The sequence below is a fragment of the Heterodontus francisci genome, unplaced genomic scaffold, assembly GCF_036365525.1.
Source record: "Heterodontus francisci isolate sHetFra1 unplaced genomic scaffold, sHetFra1.hap1 HAP1_SCAFFOLD_524, whole genome shotgun sequence".
Lineage (NCBI taxonomy): Eukaryota > Metazoa > Chordata > Chondrichthyes > Heterodontiformes > Heterodontidae > Heterodontus > Heterodontus francisci.
In genome coordinates this window covers 246572-259492 of record NW_027140348.1, presented here as the reverse complement: position 1 = coordinate 259492, position 12921 = coordinate 246572, and the positions used below count along the sequence as shown (strand labels likewise).

General features: G+C 43.7%; 1 protein-coding gene across 4 annotated transcripts in view; it reads right to left on the bottom strand.

Annotated features, from left to right (window-relative positions):
- Positions 1–12921, bottom strand: part of LOC137359321 (glutamine-rich protein 2-like) — a 399372-nt gene that overhangs the window by 346072 nt on the left and 40379 nt on the right. For all 4 annotated transcript variants that reach the window (XM_068025348.1, XM_068025349.1, XM_068025350.1 and 1 more), the window contains exons 3-6: positions 12576–12611; positions 8383–8472; positions 7881–8286; positions 6284–6333 (exon numbers count right to left, since the gene is read on the bottom strand). In XM_068025348.1, coding sequence (XP_067881449.1) covers positions 6284–6333; positions 7881–8286; positions 8383–8472; positions 12576–12611 — 582 coding nt within the window. The remainder of the gene's footprint in view (positions 1–6283; positions 6334–7880; positions 8287–8382; positions 8473–12575; positions 12612–12921) is intronic.

Here is a 12921-nt window from a genome sequence, read left to right as displayed (position 1 = left end):
ATTTTATACAGCTCCATCTTAACCTCCCTGCTCTTATATTCTATGCCTCGGCTAATAAAGGCAAGTATCCCATATGCCTTCCGAACCACCTTATCTACCTGTGCTGTTGCCTTCAGTGATCTATGGACAAGCACCCCAAGGTCCCGCTCACCTTCTGTACTTCCTAGGGTCCTACCATCCATTGTATATTCCCTTGCCTTGTTAGTCCTCCCAAAATGCATCACCTCACACTTCTCAAGATTAAATTCCATTTGCCACTGCTCCGCCCATCTATATCATCCTGTAATCTAAGGATTTCCTCCTCACTATTTACAGCACCACCAATTTTCGTGTCATCTGCAAACTTACTGATCATATCTCCTATATTCACGTCTAAATCATGAATGTACAGTAAAAACAGCAAGGGTCCCAGCACCGATCCCTGTGGTACACCACTGGTCACAGGCTTCCACTCGCAAAGACAGCCCTCGACCATTACCCTCTGCCTCCTGCCACTAAGCCAATTTTGGATCCAATTTGCCAAATTGCCCTGGATCCCATGGGCTCTTACCTTCTTAACCAATCTCCCATGCGGGACCTTATCAAAAGCCTTACTGAAGTCCATGTAGACTACATCAACTGCTTTACCCTCATCAACACATCTGGTCACAAAGAACGAACAAAGAACAAAGAACAGTACAGCACAGGAACATGTCATTCGGCCCTCCAAGCCTGCGCCGATCTTGATGCCTGCCGAAACTAAAACCTTCTGCACCTCGGGGGTCCGTATCCCTCTATTCCCATCCTATTCATTTATTTGTCAAGATGCCTCTTAAATGTCTCTATGGTACCTGCTTCCACCACCTTCCCCAGCAACAAGTTCCAGGCATTCACCACCCTCTGTGGAAAGAACTTGCCTCGCACATCCCCTCTAAACTTTGCCCCTCTCACCTTAAACCTATGTCCCCTAGTAACTGACTCTTCCACCCTGGGAAAAAGCTTCTGACTATCCACTCTGTCCATGCCACTCATAACTTTGTAAACGTCTATCATGTCGCCCCTCCACCTCCGTCGTTCCAGTGAAAACAATCCGAGTTTATCCAGCCTCTCCTCATAGCTAATACCCTCCAGACCAGGCAACATCCTGGTAAACCTCTTCTGTACCCGCTCCAAAGCCTCCATGTCCTTCTGGTAGTGTGGCGACCAGAATTGCACGCAATATTCTAAGTGTGGCCTAACTAAAGTTCTGTACAGATGCAGCATGACTTGCCTATTTTTATACTCTATGCCCTGACCGATGAAGGCAAGCATGCTGTACGCCTTCTTGACCACCTTATCCACCTGCGTTGCCACTTTCAGTGACCTGTGGACCTGTACGCCCAGATCTCTCTGCCTGTCAATACTCCTAAGGGTTCTGCCATTTACTGTATACTTCCCACCTGCATTAGACCTTCCAAAATGCATTACCTCACATTTGTCCGAATTAAACTCCATCTTGCCATTTCTCCGCCCAAGTCTCCAACCGATCTATATCCTGCTGTATCCTCTGACAATCCTCATCACTATCCGCAACTCCACCAACCTCTGTGTCGTCCACAAACTTACTAATCAGACCAGCTACATTTTCCTCCAAATCATTTATATATACCACAAACAGCAAAGGTCCCAGCACTGATCCCTGCGGAACACCACTAGTCACATCCCTCCATTCAGAAAAACACCCATCCACTGCTACCCTCTGTCTTCTATGACTGAGCCAGTTCTGCATCCATCTTGCCAGCTCCCCTCTGATCCCATGTGACTTCACCTTTTGTATCAGTCTGCCATGAGGAACCTTGTGAAAGGCTTTACTGAAGTCCATATAGACCTAACAGCCTGGGATACAATCATCTGGGCCTGGGGATTTATCCACTTTTAAGCCCGCTAAAACAGCTAATACTTCCTCCCTTTCAATGTTAATATGTTCAAGTATATCACAATCCCCCTCTCTGATCTCTACACCTACATCGTCCTTCTCCATAGTGGACACAGATGAAAAGTAATCATTTAAAACCTCACCTATGTCCTCCGGCTCCACACACAAATTGCCACATTGGTCTCTAATGGGCCCTACTCTTTCCCTGGTTATCCTCTTACCCTTAATATACATATAAAATGCCTTAGGATTTTCCTTTATCTTGCCCACCAGTGTTTTTTCATGTCCCCTCTTCGCTCTCCTAATTACTTTAAATACCTCCCTGCACTTTCTATATTCCTCTACTGCCTCTGCTGTTTTCAGCGCTCGGGATCTGCCACAAGCCTCCTGTTTTTTCCTGATCCAATCCTCTATATCCCTCGACATCCAGGGTTCCCTGGGCCTGTTAGTCCGACCCTTCACCTTAACGGGTACATGTTGACTCTGGACTTTCACTATTTCCTCTTTGAATGACTCCCACTGATGTGATATAGACTTTCCTACAAGTAGCTGTTCCCAGTCCACTTTGGCCAGATCCTGTTTTATCATATTGAAATCTGCCTTCCCCCAATTCAGTACCTTTATTTCTGGTCCATCTTTGTCCTTTTCCATAACTACCTTATATCTGAGAGTTATGGTCACTATCCCTGAAATGCTCCCCCACTGACACTTCTACCACTTGTCCGGCTTCATTCCCTAGGATTAGGTTCAGTATTGCCCCTTCTCTTATAGGACTTTCTACGTACTAGCTCAAAAAGCTCTCCTGTATGCATTTTAAGAATTCCGCCTACTTTAAGCCTTTTGCACGAAGACTATCCCTAGTTAATATTGGGGTAGATGAAATCCTCTACTATTATTACCCTATTATTTTTACATCTCTGTGATTTGCCGACATATCTGCTCCTCTATCTCTTCCTGATTGTTTGGAGGTCTGTAGTACACTCCCAGCCAAGTGATTGCCCGCTTTTTGTTTTTAAGTTCTACCCATATGGCCTCATTTGAGGAACCTTCTAAGATATCATCCCTCCTTACTGCAGTAATTGACTCCTTGATCAACAGTGCAATACCGCCTCCTCTTTAACCCCTCCCCTGTCTCGCCTGAAGGTTCTATACCCTGGAATATTGAGCTGCCAGTCCTGTCCCTCCCTCAACCATGTCTCTGAGAGCAATAATATCATAATCTCATGTGCTAATCAATGCCCTCAATTCATCTGCCTTACTAGTAAGACTCCTTGCATTAAAATAAATGCAATCCAGCCTTGCATTTTTCACTTGTGCCTTAATAGGTTTATATTTGCTCTGCCTTCCAGACAGACTCACTTTCTGTTCTACATCACCCCCTACTGTACCTCCACTCTGTATCCCATCCCCCTGCCAAATTAGTTTAAACTCCCCTAAACAGCACTAGCAAACTTCCCAGCAAGGATGCTTGTCCCATTCCGGTCCAGGTGCAACTTGTACAGGTCCCAACCTTTGCCTGAAACAGACCCAGTGATCCAGGAAACTAAATCCCTCCCTCCTGCACCATCTCCTCAGCCACACATTCATTTGCTCTATCCTCCTATTTCTAAACACACTAACACATGGCACCGGGAGTAATCCAGAGATTACAACCTTAGGGGTCCTGCTTTTTAATCTACTATCTTGCTCCCTAAGTTCTTGTTGCAGGACCTCATCCCTTTTTCTACCTAAGTTGTTGGTATCAATGTGTACCACGACCTCTGACTGTTCATCCTCCCCCTTCAGAATGTCCTACAGCCGCTCTGACATCCTTGACCCTAGCACCAGGGAGGCAACATACCATCCTGGAGTCACGTTTGTGACCACAGAAACGCCTATCTGTACCCCATACGATAGAATCCCTTATCACTATAGCTCTTCCACTCCTTTCTCCCCCCTGCTGTGCAGTTGAGCCAACCTTGGTGCCATGGACCTGGCTGTTGCTGCTTTCCCCTGGACAGTGTTATCAAGCAGAACTTGCTTAGCAATAACCTGCTCAGTAACGCTCAGTTTGGGTTCCGCCAGGGCCACTCAGCTCCTGACCTCATCACAGCCTTGGGCCAAACATGGACAAAAGAGCTGAACTCAAGAGGCGAGGTGAGAGTGACTGCCCTTGACATCAAGGCAGCAGTTGACCAAATATGGCATCAAGGAGCCCTAGCAAAACTGGGATCAATGGAAATCAGGGGGAAATTTTCCACTGGTTGGAGTCATACCTAGCACAAAGGAAGATGGTTGTGGTTGTTGGAGGTCAATCATCTGAGCTCCAGGACATCACTGCAGGAGTTCCTCAGGGTAGTGTCCTAGGCCCAACCATCTTCAGCTGCTTCATCAATGACCTTCCTTCAATCATAAGGTCAGAAGTGGGGATGTTCGCTAATGATTGCACAATGTTCAGCACCATTCGCGACTCCTCAGATACTGAAGCAGTCCGTGTAGAAATGCAGCAAGACCTGGACAACATCCAGGCTTCGGCTGATAAGTGGTAAGTAACATTCGCGCCACACAAGTGCCAGGTAATGACATTCTCCAACAAGAGAGAATCCAACCATCTCCCCTTGATGTTCAATGGCATTACCATCGCTGAATCCCCCACTATCAACAGCCTGGATGTTACCATTGACCAGAAACTGAACTGGAGTAGCCATATAAATACCGTGGCTACAAGAGCAGGTCAGAGGCTAGGAATCCTGAGGCGAGTAACTCACCTGACTCCCCAAAGCCTGTCCACCATCTACAAGGCACAAGTCAGGAGTGTGATGGAATACTCTACACTAGCCTGGATGGGTGCAGCTCCAACAACACTCAAGAAGCTCGACACCATCCAGGACAAAGCAGCCCACTTGATTGGCACCCCATCTACAAACATTCACTCCCTCCACCACAGACAAACATTGGCAGCAGTGTGTACCATCTACAAGATGCACTGCAGCAATGCACCAAGGCTCCTTAGACAACACTGTCCAAACACACGACCTCTACCACCTAGAAGGACAAGGGCAGCAGATGCATGGGAACACCACCACCTGCAAGTTCCCCTCCAAATCACACACCATCCTGACTTGGAACTATGTCACCCTTCCTTCGCTGTGTTACGAGGATTTTGTTTGTATTAAATCTTAGGATTGTGTTTTTAAAAATTGGAAAAGGATTTCAGTGGACATTGAGATATCTGCAAACAGTTGAACTTTATGGATGTTTTGAAAGGAAGTTCAACTAAAGCTGAACTGGTAAACAAGGACTGGAATGCAGGTAATATCAAGGAAACCAGCAGGGGGTTGACCTCAGAGCTACCCTCTGTTATGACAAGAGAAAATTTATGACTGGGCATGTGACCTGTTTCAGGAAGGTTTTGGTTTCAGTTTGGAACTTTAAATAATCTGTGGGTTTAGACCAAATGCAGGCATTTGAAATTTGATTTTGACCTGCCTGGAGATCAGAAGAAGACCCAGAAAAAGGATTACCTCTCTGTAAAGGAATCCTGTATCTCAAGAAGAAACCCTGTATTTCAAATGTGGCAAATTCCTATTGCCTCCTGTCTCTGAAGAATCCCTGCATCAAGCTGTACTGTTACCTCCTGGGTTTAAAAAATCTAGAATATTGGAAGAAACCTTTTACTGCTAGAGTGCTGCTGTAAGACCAAAGAAGATCCTTGTTGCTGCACACCTGATGGAAGACCTTATGTGAAGCCTTCTGCTGTTGAAATTCTTTGAATGCTTACCCATCACAGACTGTTCATCAACCTCGCCGGGAAAGGCTGAGTGGCATCCAACTATTTGACTTTGGGACACCTCACCAAACCAAAGAACTCCCTTCCAGATTGTGACAGCATAAGTGTTTTATTATTCCTTACGTTCCTATGAAATAGCTGTGAACAAAAATCCTTTTTTCCCCCCCCAGTTAACCGGTTTTTGGATGTATGTGCATGAGGGCGAGGGAAAATAAGGAGCTTTAATATCTCAATTCATATATAGATTTACTTCATTATTGGTTAAGACTTGGTTTTATAACAAAACCTGGTTGGTGTGCTTTATTCTGGGGACAAATAGAGTTTCTAATTGGATGTTTCGGTAAGTAGGAAAATTTATTGATATACTGTGACCTGTGGAGAAGTGGGACCGAATTAACAGTACACTCCTCCCACCTCGGTCGTAACAACCGTCACTGGGTCAACATCCTGGAACTCCCTTCCTAACAGCACTGTGGATGTACCTCACACGCCACTCTTAAACAAAACATTTCAGGTACCTAAATGATGGTAGAACATTCTTTCCACCGAAACTGAAATGGGATCATGTTGAATAGGTGAGACACCAAACCTCACACCATTCTCATAACACCTTCACCTACCTTAACACCATGCTGAACATCAGTTCCCTTCTCCACTTCACGGTCTGACACTGCAACAGATTAAACAGAAATAAACAATTATCACAGAATTGTTACAGTGCAGAAGGAGGCCATTCGGCCCATCGTGTGCACACTAGCTCTCTGAAAGAACATTTCCCTCAGTCCCATTCCCCCGCCTTCTCCCCGTAACCCTGCACATTCTTCCTTTTCAGATAACTGTCTAATTCCCTTTTGAATGCTTCAATTGAACCTGCCTCCACCACGTTCTCAGGCAACACATTCCAGACCTTAACCACTCGCTGTGTGAAAAAGTTTTTCTTCATCTCACTTTTGCTTCTGAGTTAAAATGAAGCAATAGACAGCGAGAAGGACACGACCTAATGGGCATGGTCACATCAACCAGTCCTAAAGACAGAATGATATATAGCAACAACTTACACAAAATGGCTGAGGGGTGGGGGGGAAACGGGGAATATTGCGATATGAAAAGGCAGCATTGCTATATGATCAGGGCATCAATACAATATAATCAGACTTGGTGAGGGAGAGCCACAGGGTAAAAATAGTATCCCTGCATTAATGGAAATGATAGTCTGGGATGTTTAATGATATTCTGTCATCCTAGCCCCTCGCCTGAAGAAAGGCAGACCGTTCTTTTTAAAACAGTGCGCCGTGGCAATGATGTATTTTATATTTTTATCTTCCAATTATTAAGGGGTGGCCATTCTGTCCTAAGGTTTAGTTCCACCAGGATAACAATCATTTTTACATATCTAGGATAGGGGGCAGTCTCTTCACTGAACACAAACCCCTTTCCCCAAACTCTTAAAAATGCTTTGAACTTTGCAACTTTCCCCTTGGTATGTGGTGATTGTTGGTCTTTAACTAGTGACTCGCACTTAACTGGAGCTTCACACCGGACTGTCTCAATAATATTATTGAGATTGGGCAGAGGTGGGAGGACATCAACCTTGAAGAGTGCAACATCCAAGAGAAAGAACATTTTGGTGCAGTGTCTGGGGAAAATCTCCAATAGCTCTGGACTAATGATCAGCCTGATGAAAATATCGAGGGTAAAGGCAGATGCCAGTGTTCTGAATGAAGAAAGAATCTTTTATCCCTTTGAAATGGCAATAGGAATGGAGATAATCAAATGCCCAACACAAAAAGCCTTAAAAATGAATTCATCAAATTGATTACCTGAATAATGTCATGTTTACAAATCTGGTCTACTAGGATGTACAAATGATATTCGGAAAATGTACAATAATCTTTTTCCGTTTGCTTTATTCCCTAGTCCCCATTCCTGGGTCCCAGCTCAGCACACACCATGTAACCTAAGGGTACATAAGCCTATTTACAGTGGGACCATGTGGAAATGACCAAAAGGTGGTTGTCACCCAGTATCACCCCAAAACAGCAGAGCCAAGGCAGGGGAGTGAATGAGGAAGGGAGGCTGGACACCAATCGACAAATTTCCAGCATTTTGCATCACCATTCTGAAAGATTACATACAGCCCTTAATCACTCCATTACTCTATTCCCAGGTGAAAAAGACAAGGTGGACTCTGGAACTGTGATCTGCTCTAAAACTCACCTAATTCTGATAAGGCTTTTTCAAGAGCAGATATCCGCTGAATTAAAGCAGGTTGGCTGTCAGATGTATGTCGAATACGTTGAAGAGCTAACACAGCATCTGGATGCATCTGAGCTTCACCATCAGAGACCACAAATGAGGTTGTTTCCATCAGTTCAACCTCAAGTTTTCCCAAAGGCTCAAGTTTTTCAGTTGAATGTGCTTCAGCTGAAAATGTGGCAGGCGAAGGTTCATGTATCCTGGAGGGAGTCTGCACTTTGCTGCCTGTCTCTTGGGGCAGAGCAATTTTACCTGAAGTTTCAACATTGATATCTGATGCCTGCATTGGGCCAACTGGAGCCTTGGCCTCAACACTTGGTGCCTGGACAGTATTGACAGGAACTTGGGTTGTTGGAGATAATGTAACCTGCTCAAAATGAACAGAACAAAAATGTTTCAGAAATAAGTCATCTTTAACCAGCAGAGAGAACTTTAAAAGAAAACTGAAACACTTTTCTTTTACATCATGTGCAGAATCATCCAGGGGATCCACGAGAGTGTTATGGAGAATCTTCCAACTGACAAACTGCTGTAATTGCTCAGGAGTTTTATTCTAAAGACAATATAGAATAATAATTCAGTTTTATACAAGTGAATTAGTCAATATCTATCATTACTACCCTTGCCATCTTAACCAAACACATTACTACATTCCAAATTATCTCCTTTCACCTGCATCTCTTTAAATTACCATGAATTTAACATGTGTGCAAGGTGTGAAAAACACAGAGATGAGATCCAGGGGTGGGGCCTATGGGAAATCATGAACGATTTGACAGTGCTGTAGTATTGCACCCTTTTTTCCCATAGGAATCCTGCGCCCTTTCAGAGAAGTCAATATGTCCCAATGATCTCAGCTCCTTTTCCCCTAGCTTTACAGAAATCTGAAATCCAACTCACCAAGGCTCCTTCGACAGCACCTTTAAAACCTGCAACCTCTACCACCTAGGACAAGGGCAGCAGACACATGGGAACACCACCAACTCCGAGCCACACAACATCCTGATTTGGAAATATATCGCTGTTCCTTTACCAAGAGAATGGTGAGAATGTGGAACTCACCTCCATGAGGAGTGGTTGAAGTGAATAGTATAGATGCTTTTAAGGGGAGGATAGATAAGCAGGAGGGAGAGGAGAATAGAGGGTTATGCTGAGTTAGATGAGCAAATACGGGAGGAGACTTGAGTGGTGTATAAACGCCAGCATGGACTAGTTGGGCCAAATGCCCTGTTTATGTGCCATATATCCTATGTAATTCCTTCATCACTGCTAGGACAAAATTCTGGAACTCCCCCCACCCCACTACAGCATTGTGGGTGTACGCCAAGGATTGCCACAGTTCAAGAAGGCAGCTCACCACGACCTTCTCAAGGGCAATAAGGGATGGGCAATAAATGCTGGCCTGGCCAGCGATGCTCAGATCAAACGAACAAATGAAAAAAAATATTGGCATGTGAATGCGTAAAGTGTGAGATGAACAAAAATTTGAAAATTGGTGGCATCAGACACCATTCTGATTTAGCACATCAGGTATTTCTTACCTGCTATTTAAAAGTTAGCAGACTCACCTGGCTCAATGTTGAGGTACATCTACAAATTAACCAGCTAAACATCACAAAGAGAGTTGTTTGGTCGGACAGAACTTGAGTATTGCTGAAAATAAAGACATGTTGTCGAAGCTTTTCATCTTGCACTCATCAGGACAATCCACAAGAATACCAATGTAAGAGAAAATAACTTTATACTGTATAAGAAGACAGTGCTGATTGGTTGGCAAATGAACTCTCATTGGTAGATGCGTTGCCATGGAGAATGCACCGGTTTATGGTGATTTGACAGTTAACTGTCAAGCTTTGTTTGAAATTTAAACCAGGTAGCTTGACTCTAATTGGTCAAGGCATTGCTGAGGAATGAACTAGCGAATAGTTGTCACTTATTTTGTTCAGCTGAAACAGGCACAATGTGTGTACATGTTCTTTCTGTCTGCAAAGAACAAGGCCCTGTGTATTAATATATGTAGCTTCCAGTGTGTGCAAATGCGCCAAACTGCGAGCCCTACTGACAATCTTAAATTTGTTGTCAGCGTAATTCTTAGCACACTGAGGATTATTTAGCAAATGTTGTCCAATCTCGGAATCACATCTATTGAGGGACACTGTTTTGAGTTATTCAATCACGGGGGCTGGTTGGGTACGGCCTGTACCTCGCCCGTTGTGAACAGCGGAAGGGAGATGTTGTTTGATATGATCTGCCAGTCTTTGGGATGTACGGTCTATATACCTAGCATCACACTGGCACTGAAATTCATAGATCACATTACTCATTTGTCTTTTTGGCTCAACGGCAGCATCCTGTTAGTGGCAAACACCACATGTGTTGCTACTGCATAGCAGCAGCGTGAAACAGCTAGCTTCACCTGTTGCTCAAATTTTGGGATACATTACCCTGAAAAGTGCCCAGTCTACCACAGATTACCCTGGCACTAACAGGATGCTGCCGACAAGCCAAAAAGACATCCTGCCTATCACACAAATGAGTAATGTGATATATGAATTTCAATGCCAGTGTGATGCTAGGTATATAGACCGTACGTCCCAAAGACTGGCGGATTTGATCAAACATGTCCCCTCTGCTGTTCACAACGGGCGAGGTACAGGCCGTACCCAACCAGCCCGTGTTTGCATAACTCAAAACACAGTGTCCCACATTAGATGCGATTCTGCAGTTGGACAATGTTTGCTAAATACTCCTCATTGTGCTAAGAGTTACGCTGACAACCAATTTAAGAGTATCAGTAGGGCTCACAGTGTAGTGCATTTGGGTGCACTGGAAGCTACATATATTAACACACAGGGCCCTGCTCTTTGCAGACAGAAAGAACATGTACACACATTGCGCCTGTTTCAGCTGAACAAAATGCCTTGACCAATCAGAGTCAAGCTGCCTGGTTTAAATTTCAAACAAAGCTTGATAGTTAACTGTCAGTCATCATAAACTGGTGCATTCTCCATGGCAATGCCTCTACCAATCAGAGTTCACTTGCCAACAAATCAGCAGTCTCTTCTCTTACAGTATAAAGTTGTTGCTTCCCCTTACATTGGTATTCTTGTGGATTGTCTTGATGAGTGCAAGACATAAAGCTTTGACAACATGTCACTATTTCCAGCAATCACAGAGATTCAGAGGTGAGCACAGCAAATCACTTTTATACAAGTTAAAATCCACAATTTTTTAAAACAAAAGCTAACTATTTACTGCTATTTTTATGCAATATTATTACAGTATTTACTTTAGTAGTTAATCTATGAAGATACTGCTTACACGACAGAGTAGAATCTTCAAGTGAAGTGAAGGTTAGATGCTGGGAGAGTAATTGTGCTAGAGGATGTCTCCATAAACCAGCTCGAATATTAAACTCATACATTCTGCCTTTTTTGATAGATTTTGATTATCATGCTCCACGTAGACATTTACAATATAAACAGCTTTGATAAACTTTGATAATCCTGCCAGTAATGCTGCTGCAGTGCTGCCATTGGTGACGGTGCAGTTACAGCATGACAAGATTACACAGGCAGATATAAAATGCAGACACTGGGATTCCTAATGGAAAAAGTTGGCAAGAACTGTGCACAGAGGCAACATTTTTAATGCATCATGGATACAAGCATCAAGAGGACACCAAGTATTCAGAGTCAAATAATCACTACAGTTCTCCAAGATATATGTGCTCCTCTAATTCCAGCGTCCTGTGCATTCAAAATTTTAATTGCTCCACCATTGGTGGCTGTGCCTTCAGCTGCCTGGGCCCCAAGCTCCATAAGTCCCTTCCTAAACCTCTCCGCCTCTCTTTCCTCATTTAAGATGCTTCTTAAAATGTACCTCACCTGTCCAAATATCATCTTCTGTGGCTCAGTGTCAACATTTTTGTCTGATTTACACTCCTGTGAAGCACCTTGGGATGTTTTACTACATTAAAGGCACTATATAAATGCAAGTTGAGTGATCAGGGGTGGGGGCCAGGACGGCAGGCGATCAAGGACATGGGAACAGATCCAAAGATAAGTTTCAAAAGGGAACTGGATAAATTTTTGTAAGGCTATGGGGAAACAGTAGGGGAGTGGGACAAATTGGATAGCTCTTTCAATGAGCTGGCACAGGTACAATGGGCTGAATGGCCTCCTTCTTTGTTGTATCATTCTATGATTCTATGCTTTCCTACAATCATTGGCTTTATAATGTTGCGAATTCCTGCTACTTGTCTCTACATTAATGGGATTCATGTCTGAAAACATTGCTACACTGGGTTCACCACACCCTACAGCCCCTAGCTTTCAGCTCACCACCACCTTCTCAGGGGCAATTAGGGATGGGCAACAAATGCTGGCCTTGCCAGTGACACTCACATCCAATGAAAGAATTTAAAAAAGTTCCCTCCTGCTCCTTGTTCATAGTTGTCGTCTGCCTGTAACATATTCAGAGGCATCGACTTGAGTGAGAAAAGCTGTGAAATTGTAAGGATTAAACAAAAGCACATTTGTCAGTATTTAACCAGTAATTCCTTCTTATATCTGAAAACATCATCGATTGTTCAGTATAAAGAACATAGAACAAAAGAATGTGAAATGAATATTGAGGCATGAATGCTGTCCTCACCAGTAGCTCATTTATCAAACTTATGTGATTCGACACCTGAAACACACAAGAGAAAAAAAGGTGAATGAGCACAGGTTCATGAAGCAGAGCTTCCCAATGTCATAGAGATCACATTAACATACTGGTAAGTTTGGCTTTTCTCAGAAGACTTAAACTTTCACTTTGGACTTCATTCTCCAATTACAATATAATTCCAGATTCATCTAACACAGCCCATAATACCCAATACCCTACAGAGTGAGGCAGTGTGAACTCAGTGTTGCGCTGAGATTTTAATTGAGTGTGATCGGCACAGTGCAGAGGGGTAAAGCATGGAAAGACAAGAGCTCCTTCAATCTTGAGTAGT